Below are 21,155 nucleotides of genomic sequence, written 5' to 3' on the forward strand. Positions count from 1 at the left end.
ATGTAAGAATTAGGAGGCCCCTCTATTAATTGTCCCATTTAAACTCTTAATGAATGAATGAAGATTTTTAATGACATCCATGAGATCAGACTGTCTATGTGATCGAAATAGTCTGTGACCAACACAAAGATCTTAAAAGAACCAACCAACCCACCAACCTAGGAAGCATTCTAAGGGCGGACACTACTCCTTGCTGATCGGATTTATTCTGCTGTGAATTTTAACCGAGTAATCTGCTACCTGAACAATCTGTTCCTCAAGCAAGATATTTACGGACTCAACTTTTAGAATATTTACCTATTTATTTTTTGATACCATAAAAAACTGAGCAATCTATGATATAATATCATTCCGTTTCTACTGATGGAGACATACAACAAACCCTTCTAGCCCATTCCTCATGTAGATATTTTCCATACCCTTTCAATCCTTATATAGATATTTTCCATTTCCTTTTTGCAACTAAGATGGTGTGAACTAATTCTAATGAGACAGCCAAAATCTTTATTACAGGCGACTGCTTTTAGTTTTCCACTTAATGTCGACTGCAATGGTGAAAAGAAAACACAAAGATCCTATCAGCAGCCAAAAGTCTTTATTGAATGACGCCTGGCCCTACACAGACGAACGCGTTCTAATTGAGCCTTTATTACAGCTCCTCCTTTTTTTCCGGAACTGTCAACACCAGAATTTATGGTCTTTGTCATGGAACCAGCAAACTTGTTTTCTATCTCCACAGGTTCGTTGCAAAATAATTTGTTTATTCATACAAATAGGTACCCACCTCTGCCTTTTTCAACATACTGGACAAAGAGAAAAGGCTCCCTCGGTAATTTAATTGGACGGCCATAAACAAATCCTCAAGGCTGGCTGACCGTCCAGTGAACAAAATAAACAGAAAGACAAAACACACCAGTGAAATTTGCCTGGAAAATTATAATATATGCCACTAAAAGGCGTTTTCAATTTTTAACAAGTGGACGAATTATGTACAAGATCTTACTGAATAAATCCATTCCCATTTCTCATATTTAAATTTTGCTTTAATTTGGCATCTCGGGAGAATTACTTCGTTTGGCTTGATGGATTTGTATTGAAGGAACTTATCAAAAGTACAGAGAGGATGCCGTGCGCCCGAATTTTGAGCCGTGTCAGATTCGAACTCTCGACGTCAAAGAAGGGTTTGCAAAGTTTTAATTGTCATGGCGCTTTTACAGCTGTTTTAGTGACCAGAATGTTTTGTAAGACATTCTTCAGGTCTATGTTATCTTTAATAGAAGTCTTTTTGCTTTTGAATCTGAAGATTTAGGCTTTGTTTTCAAAATTCTCCTGTTAGCTGTAAGCAAAATGCCTATCATCTGCTTTCTGAGCTGTTAAGCACTGGCTTTTTCAAACCAAATTTTAACTTATTTTAATTGTGCGCTATCAATTTTCTACTATAAGTAATGTTGTATTTTGAGCACCTCATTCAATTCAACATCTGCAGGTTTCGAGGCTATCAATGGAAGGCGGAGCATCCTTTTCTATTGTCTGATACACAGGAATGCTCGGATTGATAGATTTTGAAGCTCTAATTCCATCTTTATTTGTTTACGGAGCTAAATATCTTTCTCTGTTTCCCATTACGATATCAAACCTGGAAGATATTTCTACGGTTTTAGGTAATCGCTTTTTCTTTTTCTTAATGCTACATGTCTGTCTCGCCTTCAAAATATTTGGTTTCTCTGATTAGGAAGCTGGTCTCTAATGCCATTATGTTGTAGAAAATGTTTCTTCGATTGAATTTGTCGGGTCCAAAGCCAGTTTCCAAGCCACGGAACCTTTTTCTAATGTTTATTGCAAGTACTTGTAGTTGTTCTTGTCGAAACCCCAAAGTCTGAAAATTCATCGAGATAAAATTTCCTTTCAATTCTAGATTGGCTCCGTCCATGATTGGGAGTCAGCAGGATAGAAGTTTCCGTTCATTTATATGCTTTTTGTTGTTCTGTGTTTTAGAAGGTTGCAGAAGAGCTCCTACGAAAGATGGCGCGCTGAACAGGGAAATTCAAGATGTGCCATTTGCCCAATTGCCAGTGTCATGTAGTTGTTCTCCTATTGGTAGTCTTTGTCTTGATACCATGTAATGGCTCAACTGCTGGCAAAAATCGAAGCTCGTTTGGAAATTCGAGGCCACTTGTCGCAAATGTTGGTGCTCTTTTCGCATTTGATTCTACAATTGGAAGAGTGGCTAAGGCAGCCATGGAATTGGCAGTGAAGGATGTGAACAACAATCACAGTCTGCTTAGTGGGACAAAGCTGGAGCTTAGTATGGTGGATTCTAATTGCAGTGCTTTCATAGGCACAGCAGCAGGTTAGCAAATTAAATTTTCAAGGTTATGCTTGCAAAATTAAATTTATTTATAGGTTATGCTACTTTAGAAAGTTTGAGGTTCTAAGAGGCCCCTTTGCTTTAAATGTAAAAGTAGCTCTGGTGGATGTTTGAATGTTTAGCTCTTTTACTTCCACTATGGACTGATTCACATGGCATTCAACATCGTTATTTTCCTGTGCAAGGTCCGAGATGCATAATTTGTGGAAATTGACTTTACCGTGCATGCAAATCGGACCTTGGTCTCTCAATCAGGGGCCAACTTGCTTGAACAAACTACAATTAATCAACTTTCGCACTTGTGGGCAAATAAATTTTTCTGACAGGGGTTCAAGACAGTCACAGACCTAGGCTTCAGCAAGAAAACGGAGTATTGGCGATGCCATGCTCTTTCAATACATACTCAAAACAATTATTTGTGAATGTTCTGTACACTAGCAATTGCTCGAGTCTATAATAGTTTTTCAATGTTATGCATTTACTAGAAGACAGTTCCAATTGCTGGATTTTTCTTATCTCGTTTGTTTAAATATTCTAAAATATTTTTCATGTCAATTCATTAATGGAACTCAAAAAACCTTAGAGTGTCTGGGAGTGTTTGGGTTCCAAAATGTTGAAATAGGAGAGCTTTGAATAGATTTCTCTATCTACTATTTAGATGTCTAAAGATCTTTTAAAGAGGCTAGATATATAGACGAATGTGTCTCTACATAACATATGCTTAGAGATTGTGATGAAATATAGTTTACAATATTCCCCATAAGTTTTATGTCATCACATGAAACAGTGGAATGGTGTATTTCAATATACTTTTGCAAGCATGGATCATTTCAATTCTTGGATAATTTGAACTTGGACTTGATTACGTCTGTAGCCTTTAGCTACAAGTCTTGCTTTTTGCTTCTCAATTGAGTCATCAAATTTTAATTTGGATTTGAACACACATTTGCAATCAATGGCTTTTTTATTGCTTCCTCCAATGTCTAGTTTTGACAAATTCAATCATACTCATGATTCATATTACCTTGCAGTTTTCTTCTTTTATTGCTTCCTCAATAGTGCCTGGTTCATGAGCGCTTTGAACAATTGTCATCAACACGTAAGTGGCCTCATAGTCTCTTTATTTGATGGGTGTTCTCCTTGCCGTAATGTCCCTTTCTAAGATTTCCTTGTTTTTGCCTTAAATAAATGTTCCACACTAGTAATAATACTTGCATAATGAATTATAAATATTAATTTAATTTTAAACTTATAATTTTGATAATAATAAATTTCAGATTTGAAGTTTTCATAAGATTTTGAAAATCCAAAATGCCTTCAAATGTTTCTTAAATTCCTATCTAAAGTTAGAAGTTTTCGTCCACTAACTTGGCAAGATAAATTAAGGTTTTTGTTGTTAAATCTCTAGTCTTTGAGGGGTTTTGTCCTCTATTTGCAGAACCATGTTCTACATTCCACAAGGAATGAAAATCAGATATAAAATATATTTTCCATGGCGTCCTTTCTCCTTGCTTGGTTTCCTTCAAATAGAATTTCCCTCCAGTGGACCCACCTCTTCAAATGTCCCTTGATTGGAAATAAACTTAGTTATAATTTTATTTTATATTAATCATGCTGGAAATCGTTGTAATGTCCCCTATTGGGCTTTCCACTAACTTTGCTATTTAATGAGATAATTATACTCATGATGCTTATGGACTCTATTGAAATTGCATAATGACTCTAGACAAGATTCAATCAGCAGACCTTATATGAATATTAGATGTTCTTCTTGACAATAATACAACCTTTCAAATCTGATGTAGATTCTAATATAATGTTCCAAAAGAAATCTGTTATGAGATCAAATAAGAGGTCTGATAATTATAGATGTATGCAGAATTATCCGTGATTGCTATGTTCACCATCTTCATTATTGATACAAAATATGTCCTTTGACCCTCTAATAATAAGATCGCCGTGTCTGGTTGGTTCCTCTATATCATGCGATTTGAATGTCTCTGAATCGGGATTCTGATCCCTGATCACTCTATCCGTTATGTCTCCTTGTAAGCATGCCATCTTGACACTGTTTCTGCTTTTTAAATCTCTTTTGACATGTGTCTATGGCCTTGCAAACTGGTGGATGCACCACCTTCACTTGGCTGACTTAGTACTCTGCTATGAATCAGTAAAAATAACAAATATGCATGCTCCTTGTCTACAATATGATCCTCCTTTAATATCTCTTCCAGCTGTCATGATGTGAGGAGTTGTATCTCCTCAGTCATGTCTTTTCAACAACTTAAACTAATCAAACTTCTAACAGTTTGGATCTTTTGTTTATTGTCCAGATTATTAACTTAACTAATCATCCTTTGATCAATCTTATTGTTCTTCACTTAATTTGTTATTAGTTAATTAACCAAAGGAGATCTGAATTCTCCCTTTTTAACAGCGATAAGGTAGAGGATAATCTCTTGTTTGGGGGTCGATCTATATTACTTCCTTAACAGTGATAATGTGGAAGACTATTTACTTGTTCATGCGATCTGTAGTGTCTTCTTTGACAGGGGTTATGTGTGAGATTATCCGTGCCTAGAATTGACCTGTTTATTCCCTTCTTTGATAGTGATCCATTTCTTGCTTGTAACTTAATAACAGTTCTGATCTGATCTAATTGATGGTCCTGACCTAAGTCATAGGATATGGCGATTTTCATGGATGAGGTTTGAATTTAATCGAATTTCAAACTTCTATAAAAAAAATCGAATTTGATCGAATTTCCTCTATAAAGCACTGCAATCCGCCTCTAAACACAACTCAGCTGGTCGTGGGTATTCTTTGTATATGCTTTGTATCTATTGGGTCATGGGTGTTTGCAACTACTGGGTCGCCCTCGGATTTTCTCCAACAAGGGTCGCTATTCTGATAATTTATTAGAGGTATACATATATTTAAAAATAAACAAAATTATAGAAGGCGAATTTTATCCGAATTTTTTTTCAAATTTTTCCCTTGTCGAGTTTCATCCGAATTTCATGGCTGTCGATTTCGAATTCGAACCTTATGACTTAGATCCTGACACTGGACGCTTTTGATTCCTTTCCTTTATATCTCTCAATGTGAGGGACAGGTTACACCTCTTCATTATGGATGCCCTTTGGCAAGAGACACACCCTTTCACCATTAGCACCCTTTGAAAGAGTGCAACTCTTTATCACTTCTGCCCTTTGAGAGGGACACAACCTTTCACAATCAGATCTGCACTTTTTATTTAAATCAGATCTTCACTTCTGATTCCCAAAATTATCCCCCTCAAATGAGATTCTCTTCTCCCCTTTATATCTCATGTTTGAGGGAGATCCAACTTTTCATTTCATTGCTTTTGCCCATTCATTAACTTAATTAAAATTTAATTATATTTTTTTATATTTTAATTTTAATTTTATTATTATTATTTGTAATGTCCCCATTTTTGGAGTAAGAGTAATTAGTTAAGTTGTCCAAATTATTGATATTTCTTATGGATAGATTAATTAATAGTATTAAGTTAATTATTTATAAAGTTATCAAATAAATTAAAGATTAAAAGATGACTTTATATTCAATTAATTTAATAATTTATCATAAAGTCACTTGAGTGAAATAATATTAATATTATTTCTAGAAGCTTCTGGAGATGGATTAAAAAGTATAAAAGGAGGTTTAGCCAGGAATTGACATTTGCTTTGTGGAGTTTGTGGAGACGAGAGTTTCTGCAGAATATTATCTTTGGGAACGAAAACTCCCATTGATAGCATAAGTGAGGGAGTGAAAGATCTCTCGAGGGGTTGCATTGAGGAGGTGGTACTTCAGTCATCTCAATTGTGCTTAAATTGTGGCCAAAGGTCAACTCAGCTTAAGTTTGGTTTTGTGAAGTAAATAGAGACATTTTGTTATGGAGCCTTCATTTGTGGGTTGATTGGTTTCAGTTTTGGCATCCATTTATTGAGGGCAGATAGGCGCTCCATTTAGGAGTAATTTGGAGGTGATTTTGTGAAGTTTGGAGGTGGTTCTCAGATTTATACAGGTCTGCCATGGATGTTGATCAGACCACATGAGACTCACATTTATGTTCATGGCATTTGATAGAAGGGGCAAATCATTTTGGGTATTTGACCAATCATTTTCCTCAGACTAGACCATCATTTCCAGCATGTTTTGAAGGCTTACCTAAGTTTGAAGGTGACATGAACAACGGTTGTGACCAATACCGTCGCTACAGTGGTCGTGAACAGTTGAAATATCCCCTGCAGTTGTAGGACTAAGAATGCAAGGAATATTGTTAAACATTTGGCTGACTGACTGCGTGTTATGTGGTTTATGTATTTTGCGTGTTGTGCTGTTCTGCTGTCTCAGAGTTTTCAAACTTATTCAAAGATATAAACCATACATATGCACCATAGAATGACTATCAACAACTTCTAATTAATAGAATGATCACCTAGGATGATTATGAACTAATGCGAGATGTCATTGCATTCATCTGGACACATAGACATATACATTCAGCTAGCTGACATTTCATCGAACAATTGGCATAAATCCTAAGACAACATTCAACTGAGATTGCAACCTTATTTCCCCTTCATTTCAAAAGATCATAATCCAACAAGTTCATACAATATTCCTACTAATGACCAAAACTCTTGACATTCATTACTCAGAATTTCTGAGAACACATGGCAGCCGTGAATATTACAACTGTCTGAAAAAGGTACATAGAATGATGACAAATGAACCTGATTTGGAATCGCCCAGCTGGATAGATGAAGAGGCAAGCAATTTTATGAATTATGAAGTCTTCAACCTGCCAAATCGAACTTGTCCAAGATTCGCCCTTGCTGCAATATTGATGGTCTAATAATTAATAATAATCAGCTGCTAATCTTCAATCTCTTCTCTTAAAATGATTGCCTCCTTCTCTCAATCAAATTGCCCTTGCCAAATGCCATATCTGATGCATGAATGAATGTCCAGGAGCAAAATCACGGGGACTAACAGTCTGATTCGACTTACTGAATTCTTCTTATTACTCCCTTCTAATGCTCCTAATGGTATTGCGCTTCACTCCTTATGCCAGCGCTATTGTATAATATATGATTTGACGTTTCAATGAATAAATAGGAACAAAATCGTGGAATTATTTTGGGTAATTCAGTTGAGGTATGTCCCAATGTCTCAGCCATGGATGACGCAGAGAGGGAGTTAGCCTTGTATCCTTTTTCATCTTTTGCTTGGAGGAATAGTTTTGATCCACATGGACACTTAGAGGAGACGGTCGGTAGAAGATTTAGACATGAGTACCAGATTGAAGATTTTATGATGAACCTCCTAGATGATCTCGAAGTGAAACGAAAGATACATTCTAGGTTGCCTTTGGATTTCATCAGGAAATGTAAGATTTACAGAGTGGCCGACCAAGCTCAGGACAACGGCAGGCACATCCAATCTTCATATGATAGAGAAAGCAAAACAATAAGTTTGAATTGGAATGAGCCCGAGGCCGTGGATTTAGATGATTTGATGGCACCAGTCTTGTCTTGTACTCGCAGATGGGTAGACGTTCAACATCAGAAGTTGAGAGAACAGGGCATAGCTATGTCTTTTACTTTGGAAGAGAAGCCAGCCGAAGGTGGAGCCAGTGTTAGTGAAGGCAATCCTAATCCTAGGAATTCAAGAGAAGGTAACCTTCGATGTGCCAGTGAGGGCAATCTCCATCCGAGAGGTTCGAAGAGAAAGGAAAGATCAGAAAAGAAAGAGCCTTCCAAGAAAAAGCAAGGTGCCAACAAAGATCAAACACCAGGTACTTCTTCCAGACCAGAGGATAGAACAGTTCGAGTGGAAGAATCCAGGGAATCGATGGTACAGAATGATAGACAGGAGGAAGAACAGGCACAGCATGTTTCATCCGATGGATCTCTCCAAGACTATGATTTAGATAATGATAACGAAGTAACATCATCTCCCAGACAAGAAGAAATAGTACACAAAGAAATTCAAGTTCAAGAGACAAGATCAAATATCCCAGATTGGTTGAAGGAAAGATTGACTAAGGTGATCGTAATTGAGGACGAGGACAGTGCAATTGATTTAGAGAGCCTTGTTGGACGCTCACATATGACAACAGAGAAGAAGAAGGCTACAAAGATGTCCAAGATGATTCGAGATGAGACTGGATCTAGAAAACTGCAGATAGCTACACCGGCAGCAGACAAATATGAGGGTGAGATCCTAGCAGAAGACTATCATATACAGACTATTGAGTTAGGACCATCCACAGCAGAGCAGACTTTAGATGATGCCACCGACACATTTGAGGCATTGAAGGACAAGCTTAGAGAAGAAGTAGAAAAGAATAGAAAGCTTGAGAGAGAGGTCGGTGCATGGAGGACATATTTCAGTCACATCAATGAACCTTTGGGACGTCAGGATCCAGTTAGATCACCATTGCAGGCATTGCCCCTTCAATCAATCAATGAAGCAGAAAGATTCAGGAACCTGGTCCAGCGTACATGTGGTTGGATGGATAGATCTCACACGGTGGCCATTGAGTTTGTTACAAGGATGTCGAAGATCACCCATCAGGCTATCCAAGTTCTTGAGATTATTCACAGATTGATGGCAACAGTAGCTGCATTTGCCCATACCAAGGACGTTGTCATCCCTGTCTTGAAAGTTATAAGACACACATCCAGGAGAATTTTAGCACAAGAGAGGATCTTGGAAGGTGATTCTCACAGTTTGTTTCAGTGGTCAACCTTACTCCATATAAAGAGTGTTCTCTTTGAGGACATCAGTGTTAGATGTGGTCAAGTTGAGGAGGTGATCAATCCGATCCAGGACAGAGTATTTGAGGTACTTCGTACCATTCTTGGCAGAAGGATCGAGGTCGAGACAGATGTGGATTTACAAGAGTTTGAGGATAGAATCACGATCATCTTTCGCAAGGACGCAGATGTTACAGATGAGCAGTATGATCAGATGTATGCCACCATGCTCCTGATTGATAGAACAAAGGAACTTGAACCTACTTGGGACGCAACTCTTCTAGATGCATTTGATCAGGTCATCCACTTAGAAGAGAGTATCAAGAATCTTCCCGAGATTCCAAGCACAGAAATCGAAGGAATCGTGACTAAATTCATTGCATATGCTAAGAAAGAGAATTGGAAAGGGAATAAGATTCTAGATGAAAGGTTGTTACAGATGGCATGACATCTTATTTCTCATTGGTTGATACCTCCTAGATTTTTGTGCCAAATTTAATATTTGGCTATGTATTTAATGTTGTTCAGTAAAAAGGAGGTCATTTGTAACAAACCCTAATTAGGGTTTAGGTGTCATGATCTTGTCCATTGATTTGCTTTCAATCTGGACCTTTCATTGTAACTGGGGATGCTATTTATACCCCCATTTTTCATTTCATTTAAAAAATAGAAAAATAGTTAATAGTCGAATAGTCAGATAAGAGTGAAATAGAGAGATTAGAGTTGTAAGCAATTTTATTTTGTAGCAAGATTGAGTCTTGAAGAGAGAAGTTCAAGCAATTGTTGTATATGATGACTTGGAAATCAATAAAATATTGAAGTTATGGTGTTTTGTTGCAAGTTTCTTGAGTTATCTTCATGGTTGTTGGATGTACTTGAATCACGCTCAATCAAAGTAGTTTGTTAATTTGAAAGACTAAGTGTGAGATTTGATATTTGGTAGGATTCGCAATCCAAACCACTAGCTTCTTGCTGATTGTAGGAACGCCTTGCGTGGTCGACTGGAAAACATTTTGAGTCCTTAACCTTCAAGCATTTTCGTATCTTGGATATGTACCTTCGTAGTAGTGTCCTTGGTCTTTGATGTATTGAACACCATTATTACCTTAGAAGATCGCACTAATTTCAGTTGAGTTGTTATCTTATGGCAAAATTGAAGTTGGTTGAGTCTTGCCAAATCTCATTCATGCTAAGTCGTTCATAGGGTTAGGCTAGATTAGACTTACTTAAACCCTATCCTTTTTCCATTTTTTTGAAAAGTTCCTTTTTAGATTAGTAAAATCTTCGAGCCATTGAATCCGTAAGACGCCTTGAAGGAAACAGCAAATCACATCATACCACTAAAAAGCTTGTCCACACGTGGAGACCCCACTAAAAGAACCTTGGAGTCTATCTAACTGATCCTTTTCGCAGATCTTCAGCAGTTAGAGACTATTTTCTCAAGAGAGGATAAGATGCCTGTCGGTATTTTATTCTGTGTATGATTGTGTATGAAATACACGTCAACAGAATTGGCGCTAGAAGGAGGGCTCTTTAGTTTCAAAGTTCGAAGTCCGAAGATTTTGAAAAGAGAAAAACATTGCAAACATGATCATGAAGTATGATGGTGTTGCCGAATGAAGGACTGAATCAAGTGGTGCAACCCAATTTGCAAGTAGGCAATACCCAAGAAGACATCATTTCCCAATTGAATCAAGTAGCTTGGAACGCAAGGAGAAGTCAAGTCGAATATAACAGAGTCAGAATCATCTTGGAGCAAGAGGAAGATATAGCCGAAGAACATCAAAGGGTCATAGCTAGGAATCTTCGCAATCAAAGGAACCCACAATAATCCTTGCAAGACTTCACGCTGGATCGCATTGGTTCATTCTCGCCGGAGAAACATCAAAGGTTGTTGAGGTCCACACCAGGCATCAAGGATCTAAGTGAACTTCAGTTTACTTCCAAAGCAAAGCGAGTTAAGAGAGAGGACACTCCCAAGGAGTTCGAACTAAGATTGGAAGGATCTCCTGAGTCATCACAAGTTCTTCAAGAACAAGTGCAAGCGGCAATCCAATCTAGTATCCAAGCAATTTCACAAACAAAGAGCCAAGCTAGTTCGTCAAGTTCAGTTTCAAGGAATACAATGGCTCATCGTGCTCCACCTCCACCTCCTCCTCCTCATGTACTTAATGGTGCGACGTGGCTAGTCAACAATCCATCACCATTGGAATTTGCAGTTTACCATGATATGCCGAAGAATCCAGAACACTTTTGTTCCAAGTTCAATGTTAGTGATTTCCATCGCACAGCAGAAGATCACATCAAGATGTTCGAGGACCTTCTTCGTAACAGACAAATTGAATATGGAGATGTGGCATGTAGGCTTTTTCCCTACTCATTGGGAGAAGAGGCATACTTTTGGTTTATTCATTTGCCTACAGGGTCCATCAGGACTTGGGACGCGATGAAAGACGCATTCATTGCTAAATTTGGCATCCCAACTACACCAGCAGAGTTATACAGACAGTTTGTTGAGGTTCGAAGGAGAGAACATGAACCTATTACTTCCTTCAACGACAGATTTCACCGAGCATACACAATGTTACGTCGTCCTTATCTTATTGCAGATCCAAGGGAAATTTACTATGGAGCCTTAGATCATCTCACAGCTATGTTCGTAAGGACACATCCAACTCCGAATGATCTAAATGCGGCCTATACAAGGGCCATTGAAGTAAGTAAGCACATGGGACAAAACATCACTGGACCACTACTACATATGGGACCCGTCGCAGCACCTAACCAGATGCAGGCAGTTGGCACGGCTTTGGCCAACCAAACTCCAGTCATGAATCCAATCCCGCAAGCGACATATCCCAGCATACAGCCGGCGAATCAGTTGGTCCTTCACCCAGGAGCTCCAATTTCTCAAGCCCCACCCGCTCAACCTGTGTACCTGCAAAACGCTACAAATTCGTCAAGGACACAAGAAGAGAAAGACGAAATGAAAGAGCTAATTGAACAAGTCAAGAGGCTGTCAACTGAGGTAACTCACCTGAGGAACCAGAATAATCAACTCCAGAGCATGCAGAGGGCCAACCATGGCCAACACACGAACAACCAGAATTTCCAAGGGAATAATAATCAAGGATTCAGAAACAATTATCAAGGAAATAATAATCAAGGTTTCCAAAGAAGACCATGGAATACAGCTCCGAACAATGGAAATGTGGTGACGCCCTTGGACAATCCACCAAATGCGCAAAGTCAAGAGAACCCCTCTTCGAGCAAAGTGTTTTTAGCCGAAGCAGCCTTGTCCAGTTGGTGCAGACTCCACAACACGAACCAACATTCCGAGTTGTAGTGTCCTGAGTTCAAAATTGCGGCCGACATTTTCCAACAAGAGATGCGTACTACCAATCCGCCTGAAAATCCTCCCACCACAGGGTACGAAATTGTTCCAACCACGCAGTATGGTCAAGCCATGATCGTTGAAACCTGCAGATATTCACAAGAGGAAATTAGTCAAGTACAAAATGGGAGATTTCCTCCAGAATCGGCCAATGGACCGATGGTGCCACCAGGATCTCAGTTTCCGCCAGCATCTGCAAATGGACCTGTAGAGGATTCAGAATACTATTTCCCACCATTGAACGACAGTGTTTTAGTAGAAGGAATCAAGGAAGTGTTCCACCAATCGTCAGGAGGTGCAAACCAAAGAGTTTATCACAGGAATCAGAGAAATCCTGAACCTTTAACAACGTCGATTCCTCCAAACAATTTTTCAACTCCGCCAGATCCCCAAGCCAGCAACGTCCCTGAATATCCACAAAACACTCAAGAATACAGACAAAGGAATATTTCACCTCCCGCGGGAAATGAAATGAAAAGATTGGCCGCCTTGGTGTTAGATGAACTCAAGAAAGTCAAGGTAAGTTTACCACTCTACGAGTTGCTCAAAGTGTCTGAAATTAAAGAGGCAGTGATCAATAGTTTGAGTGAACCTAGTGCAACAAGGTCAAATGTTCAAGCCACTATCAATATGACTCAAGAGGAGGCCGATTCTCAAGAACAACCCGAACAAAATGAGTGCATGGTCCAAACTATAACCTTCCCAGCTAAAAAGGAAGATATGTTGGAAGGAAAAGTATTACTTAAAAGAGGCGAAACAAAGAAAGCTCAGCCTATAGTCAAAGAGAATCTCACTACTAACTTGGTTCTTCCCGAAAAGGAAGTCGGAAGCAAGAAAGATGTTGTAAAGAGGGATAAATCTACAAGCGAAGCCAGTCACTCGAAAGAGGAGAGCCCAGCGAAGGAAGATCACTCGAAGATTAATCAAGTTAAACATCAAGAATCAAGTGAAGAAAATTCAGCTCCTTCTCAAGGAAAGGACGAACCGGCCCCGTTTCTGCTATCAGTCAGAATATTTGGAAAATTATTACACAATTGCCTTTATGATTCCGGAGCCTCAAGCAATGTCATGCCCCTGGCTGTTTGTCAAAGACTTGGAATAACTCCCGCACCTACCAAGAGGAAGGTCACTCAGCTTGACAAAACAGAAGTTCCAGTCATGGGAGAGTTGAACAATATTCATATGCAATTGGCCGCGGACCCAAGAGTCCAGAATTTTATAGATATATCAGTGGTGGATATTCCAGATTCATATGGAATGCTCCTGAGTCGAGATTGGTCCCGAAAATTGAATGGATATGTATCGACCGATTTCGCACACATGTGGCTACCATGGAGAGGAGTCCCGAACCAGATTAAAATTGATAGCACCCCAAGGTTGAGATTGATGATAACTGAATATGGGGAAGACAATGAAGTCCTATTTTTAGAGTCCGACCTAGGAACATACAAGCCAAAAGTGGAGGAGATCTTGATGATACAAGATGTGCGAGATGAAAATACCCAGCAGGAGGTCATGGAATCGACGGAGATAGTCATTGAAAGTGATCAAGGATCCGATCAAGAGGACGAAGGCATGTTTGAAAACTTCAGAAGGTTTGTACAAAGAAACATCCAGCAAAGTGTACAACTTGGCAATCTAACATCTGTCCGAGATTTGCTCCTTCCGAATTGGTGTAGAATTCACAATGCCGTCCACTCAGAATTATCTTGTGCTTTATGCCAGACCGCATTGGAACAAGTATATAAAAGAGTCCCGCAGACACTAATTATAGAAGAAGCTCAAGATTCAGAAGATGAAAGCTCTACAGAGACCGAGAGTTCTGTGGAAGATGAAGTTTCGTCCGATACAACAGATGAAAGTCATGAAAGTCTAGAAGCAGACAATCAAGAAAATCAGATATGGACATTAAGATTCGACGGATCTAAGTCCAAACAAGGATCCGGAGCCGGATATGAATTAATTGGTCCTAAGGGAGAAACATACCTTGCCGCTCACAGATTGCAGTTCCCTTGCACCAACAACGTAGCAGAATATGAATCTTTGGTTCATGGATTATTATTAGCCATCCAAAAGGGGGCAAAGATACTGCAAGTATATGGAGACTCAGAAATCGCAGTAAGGCAAATCAGGAAGCAATATGTTTGCCATGACAAAAGGCTAACTAAGTATAGGAATCGAGTCTGGGATCTAATTGAAAGTTTTGAAGCTTTCAATATCAATTCAATTTATAGACATCAGAATCAAGTGGCCAATTCACTTGCACAGGCCGCGAGCTCATTAATTCCATTAGCAATGGAAGGACTAAAGAAGTTTACAATTGAGTTAATATCAGTTCCTTCAGTCCCAGACAACATTACCAATTTCCAAGTTTTCGAAGACGACAAGCACATTCTAGACTTCCTAACCAGCACGGACGTCTTCTTAACACAGATCATAGATGAAGATGAAGTAGGTGAAGCTGAGTTCGATGCCGAAGGGGTCCTGAACTTAAAGACAAACACTATTCCGAAAGGAATGGTTGAATTAGAAAGGATTTTTGATCCTGACAAGTTGAAAGAAAAGAAGAATCACAGCGTAGAAGGCAATATGTGTGACGCAATCAATCTAGGTGACGAGACACAAGTTAAAAATGTTTTCATTGGAAAGTCCTGCACAGCGACTGAAAAAGATGGAATCCTAAAGAGCATGAGGGACTTCCCAGATGTCATCGCATGGAGCTATGAAGATCTTAAGACCTACGACACTGCAATTATCACTCACACAATCCCGTTGAAGCCAGGAAGTAGGCCATTTAGGCAAAGACAAAGACCCGTCAATCCTTTGTTGGAACCATTGATATACCAAGAAGTGAGGAAGTTACTCACAGCTAAAATCATCTTCCCAGTAAGACACTCGACGTGGGTCGCCAACCTGGTACCTGTTAGAAAGAAAAATGGAGAGATCAGATTGTGTGTGGATTTTAGAAATCTTAACAGAGCATCAGAGAAAGATAACTATCCGCTCCCATCATTAGATGAAGTATTGCAGATCGTTAATGGATCACAGATGATGTCCTTCCTAGACGGATATTCAGGATACAATCAAGTCCTAGTCGAACCTGAAGATCGACTAAAGACTGCTTTCACTACCAAATGGGGAACATTTGCCTATAAGAGAATGCCTTTTGGACTCATAAACGCCGGGGCCACATTCCAGAGAGCTATGGATATCGCTTTCAGAGATTTAATTGGTAAAAGCATTATTATATATATGGATGATATCACAGTTTTCTCTAGGCAGAGAGAAGATCATGTGGACGATTTGAGAAGAGTCTTCCAAAGATGTAGAAGATACGGTGTCTCCCTTAATCCAAAGAAATGCATATTTGGAGTCACAGAAGGAAAGCTTTTAGGACATGTCATTTCAGAGAAAGGAATATCTATTGATCCTGAAAGGGTGAGGGCCATATCTACTATCAATTTGCCAGCAAGCAAGAAAGAGCTCAAATCATTTTTCGGCAAGATCAACTTCGTCCGAAAGTTCATTACCGGATTTGCCGAGATTGTCAGACCATTGAATGAAATGTTAAAGAAAGATGCAAAGGTTGAGTGGACTCCACAAGCTAGAAGGGCATTTGAAGAAATAAAGACCGCAATCATGGAAGCGCCAGTTTTGATTAGTCCAGATTATCTCAAACCATTTTATTTATATTCCTTCGCTTCCGAATACACTTGTGCCGCCATTCTCACCCAAAGAAGTGAAGAGAGGGACGAAAACCCAATTGCTTTCATGAGCACCCCGTTGAAAGATGCAGAATTGAGATATCCAAACGTTGAAAAGCAAGCATACGCATTAGTAAAGGCAGTGAAGAAATTCAGACATTGCCTCCTGAGAGCCAAGATTTATGCAATAGTGCCTGATGCGGCAGTCAAGACTCTTCTCATGCAAAATGAATTAGGTGAGAGAAGAGGAAAGTGGGTCGCCATTATCCAAGAATTTGATATTGAGATACAGCCCATGAAACTGGTCCGAGGACAAGCTTTGGCGCAGACATTGGCAATAGATGGGCCAGGATTAGTCCAACAAATTTATGAATTAGAGGATGTCACGCCTGATGAATGGTACAAAGACATTGTGACATATTTGCTTAATCACAGATGTCCTGCTCATATGACACCTACACAGAAAAGAGCATTAAGATTAAAGTGTCAACATTACATGCTTCAAGGATCTGTTTTATACCGTAAAAACTATGAAGGAGTATACCTGAGATGTGTTGGCAAAGATGAAGCAAAGCAGATAACTGAACATTTCCATTCCAAGTTTGGAACCGGACATGGAGCCAACCTCGCCACAGCTCACCAGATCCTAAGAGCAGGATATTACTGGCCTACGCTTTTTAAAGATACATTCAATCACATTAAGACTTGCCACACGTCAAGTCGCAGCTATTAGAGAAAGAAATCCTGCCATGCCACTGAATCCGGTGATTGAGGCCAGACCATTTGCTAAATGGGGAATGGACTTTATTGGTGTCATCAACCCCGCATCCTCAGCACAACACAAGTACATCATTACAGCTACAGATTATTGTACCAGATGGTCAGAGGCACAGGCACTTAAGGTTTGTTCTACTGAAGTTGTAATCAAGTTTCTAGAGGAGAACATAATCACAAGGTTTGGATGCCCCTATGCGTTGGTTTGCGACAATGGATCGGCATTCACATCATTGAGATTCTCAAATTGGGCTTTTGAGTACGGGATAACCCTCAAGTTTTCATCAAATTATTATCCTCAGGGTAATGGATTAGCAGAATCCACCAACAAAAATTTGCTCAGTGTTATCAAGAAATTATTAGAGAGAAGTCCAAGAGAATGGCACACCCAGTTGAGATTTGCTTTATGGGCAGACAGAATCAGAACAAAGAACGCATTAGGCATTTCGCCTTATTTTCTAGTTTATGGCCAAGACCCAGTCTTCCCCATGCAACTCAGGATTCCAACCTTGAGATTCATTCAGGAGTACATGGAAGACACTGATGCAGTGCAGGCCAGGTTGACACAGTTGATGAATTTAGAAGAGAAACGAGATCAAGCACTAGAAACCTTTGCTAAACACCAAGGAGTGGTGAAGAGATGGTTTGATCGACAAGCAAGAGTCAAGGCGTTCCGAATTTCAGATCTCGTCCTGTATTGGGACAAAGCACATGAGAAAAGAGGAGAACATGATAAGTTTGATAAGCTTTGGAAAGGCCCTTATCAAATTTCAGAGATATTGGGAGAAAATGCATTTAGGTTGCAGACTTTAACTGGAGAGGACATCCCGTTGCCTGTCAATGGGAGATATCTCAAACATTATTTCCAATCCTAAAATGCCAAGGCCTTCCCTTGTACATAGTTAGTTTAGTTTGCTTTCGTTGTTTTTTCGTTTGTTTTGTTTTGTTTCCGTTTTGTTTTAGTTTAGGTGCTTTTGTTTTAGGTTAGTTGTTTTGTCCTGAGGGGTATCCATTTGACATGGGGTGATTTTGTTATGTAACGCTCCGACTTCCTGCTGGATTGTTGGATGCATTTGGAAAATCATGAGGTCTTTTGGAATTACAAAGGGAGTTTCTTTTAATGAAGCTTTGAGTCAGGACGTATTTGCATTGAAGTAGATTAGCTTATTGAACTCACGTATTTTTGTCCTCCAGTTATTATATTTTCACACACTTATAATCTCTGAGTCATTATGGTTTACAGGCGAAGCTGTGATCAGTGAAAATCTAAAGTCTAGCTTCAGCGCCACCGCAATCCTCAAACCCTAGTGAGTTTTTTACTCACAAGCCAAAGAATTGACAGAACTGAAAAGCAGTATCAAAAGAAAAGATGAAAAAATAAAGAAAATCAAAAGAAAAGAAATGAGCTAAAGAGGAATATCAAATTGGCTAAAGGGAATTTTCGAATAACTCCATCGGGGCTATAGACGCCTGACTGGCAATGGAGCAATGTTCGTGAGCTTGCGGCGATAACCTCGTCGGGACTATGGACGTCTGACTGGCAGCGAGGCTCTATCCAGGATGCTTTTGGAGTTTAGACAAACTACGTAGCTTATCACAGGGGAACCTGAAGATCATGATTGTCTTGTTGAGGGGAATTAACGCATTTGCACACACATGGGTAACTGTGGACTTGATACTTTGTCTCAATATGATGGTCTCTTCTTGTAAGTGTTTCTTAACTCCTGGATTTGTTGAGGGAAGTTTTCTGAGTTTTCCTTTAGAAGGATTGATTCCTAAATGTTTTGCAACATTTCTCAGTGGTGTCGCTCAAGAATTGTTCGAAAGATGGGGGTTAGACTTCGTTGGTCCATTAAAACCGAGTCGCGCCCGACGATGTCACCGGCGTCAAGTCATTTCTTGGACACATCGGGTATTATAGGCGGTTTATTAAGAACTTTGCCCAAGTATCATACCCACTTGATAAGCTGACATGAAGGGGGGAGCCGTACGTCTGGGGGACGGCCCAGGAAGAGGCTTTTCAAGAGTTAAAATCACGATTGGTGGGTGCGCCAATCTTGACATACCCAGACTGGGACAAAGAGTTCCATGTACATGTCGACGCATCCAACTTCGCCATAGGGGCCACCCTGGCACAGGTCGGCAGCCACGGGCTGGACCACCCAGTATATTTTGCAAGTCGACTCTTGTCAAACGCGGAGAGGAACTACAGCACGACGGAGAGAGAAGCCCTCGGCATGGTATACTCCGTCGTGCTGTAGTTCCTCTCCGCGTTTGACAAGAGTCGACTTGCAAAATATACTGGGTGGTCTAGCCCGTGGCTGCCGACCTGTGCCAGGGTGGCCCCTATGGCGAAGTTGGATGCGTCGACATGTACATGGAACTCTTTGTCCCAGTCTGGGTATGTCAAGATTGTGCCTGGAGGACAACCTTGGCGAGACAGCAGCAGACCCATTAACCCTGACGATCAACAATGGTAGACACCCAGCAGTGGTGGAAATGGGTATATTGGGCACCATCCTGACCGACACAATTGTCGACGGCGGGTCGGGAGTAAATGTCTTGCCAGAGGAAACATGGAAAAAATTGGGTAAACCTACTCTCTGGCCGTCCACCTTTAATTTATTGGGAGCAGACCAACACGGCATCAAGCCGCTGGGCACACTCATGGCGCAACAGGTGACGATCGGAACACAGCCATTCGTCCTGAATTTTGTGGTCATCCCATTGAAGAAGAAGGGGTACGACGCCATCCTCGGCAGAGGCTGGTTGGTGGCGGCCAAAGCAAATCACAATTGGAAGAAAAACACCTTGTCCTTGGAAAAGGCTGGCCGAAGGTATACCATTGACCTCAAAACTCAACAGGTCAGTGAAGAGTTGGCGTCGGAGTCAGAGTCCGACAGAGACGATACCGACGAAGGGAAGGAGGGCAGGGAACCAAATGATGAAGGCATCTTAGGAATTCAAGCCTGTTCTGAGGATGAGACGGATTCTTTGAGAGGGCTCTTCCATTGGCAAATGGAAGACTATGAATTATTGTACGGGTGCAATATGTTGGGGATTGAAGGACCTGACATGAACGAGTTTCCGCCAGAGTACGGACAATACAAGGAAGGGGATGTCCCTGTGGATGACGCACCAGCGCACAAGTTTGACAAAAGTAAGCCCATAAGGTATGAAGAATCCGCACTTCAAGTTACAAACCTTGGAGAAACTTCAGAACAGAAAAATATTCTAGTCGGCGACGACTGGAATCCTGTCTTAAAGACGGCGGCGTTCAAAATCTTTACAGAATACAAAGACGTGTTCGCTTGGACATATAAGGACCTCAAGGGGGTACCACAAGAACTTTGTGTACATCGGATCCCTTTGGTTCCCGGAGCCGTGCCCGTACGGAAGAGGCCATATAGAATGAACAAAAATTATGCGGCCAGGGTAAATAATGAAATTGACCGCATGCTGGAATCAGGGATTATCTTCAAGGTCCAGACGAGTGAATGGGTATCACCCATTGTGATATCTTTGAAAAAGGAGGCCGATCAGATAAGAATCTGTGTAGACTTCAGGTGTTTGAATGCTGTCACAATTAAAGATCCGTTTCCCATACCATTCACAGACACCATTCTCGAGGAAGTCGCGGGTCATGAAATTTATTCGTTTATGGATGGATTCTCCGGATACAATCAAATTTCCATTGCAGAGGAGGACAAATTGAAGACCACCTTTGTCGTAGAAGATGGCGTCTATGCATACAACCGGATGCCATTCGGGTTGTGCAATGCGCCAGCTACCTTTCAACGGATAATCCTCCATATCTTCGATAAAATGTCCGTAGGAAACTTCAAAGCATTCTTGGATGATTGGTCCATTTACAGCACGGAGGAGGCACATCTGGCCGCACTTGGCGAATGCATGGAGAGATGCCGACGAGCCCGCCTCGCCCTAAACCCCAAGAAATGCAGATTCATGGTGCCTCAGGGCAAGTTACTAGGGCACATCGTCTGTAAGGCTGGACTGAAGACGGACCCTGACAAAATACGAGTCATTGTAGAGATGGAGGCGCCCGACGATGTCACCGGCGTCAAGTCATTTCTTGGACACATCGGGTATTATAGGCGGTTTAT

At 40.4% G+C, this 21,155-nt stretch overlaps 1 protein-coding gene across 7 annotated transcripts in view; it reads left to right on the forward strand.

Annotated features, from left to right (window-relative positions):
• Nucleotides 1–472: 472 nt before the first annotated feature.
• LOC131061314 (glutamate receptor 3.3) overlaps nt 473–21,155 on the forward strand; it is a 74,918-nt gene continuing 54,235 nt past the window's right edge. For 2 of the 7 annotated variants that reach the window (XM_057994932.2, XM_057994937.2), the window contains exons 1-3: nt 473–1,241; nt 1,487–1,661; nt 1,996–2,350. In XM_057994932.2, coding sequence (XP_057850915.2) covers nt 2,050–2,350 — 301 coding nt within the window. In that variant the 5' untranslated portion in view covers nt 473–1,241; nt 1,487–1,661; nt 1,996–2,049. Of the gene's footprint in view, nt 1,258–1,314; nt 1,339–1,486; nt 1,662–1,995; nt 2,351–3,399; nt 3,468–21,155 lie in introns of those variants that run through there. The other 5 variants (XM_057994933.2, XM_057994936.2, XM_057994935.2 and 2 more) reach the window with 5 other exon arrangements.

Source organism: Cryptomeria japonica, chromosome 11, assembly GCF_030272615.1.
Source record: "Cryptomeria japonica chromosome 11, Sugi_1.0, whole genome shotgun sequence".
In the NCBI taxonomy this organism is placed as follows: domain Eukaryota; kingdom Viridiplantae; phylum Streptophyta; class Pinopsida; order Cupressales; family Cupressaceae; genus Cryptomeria; species Cryptomeria japonica.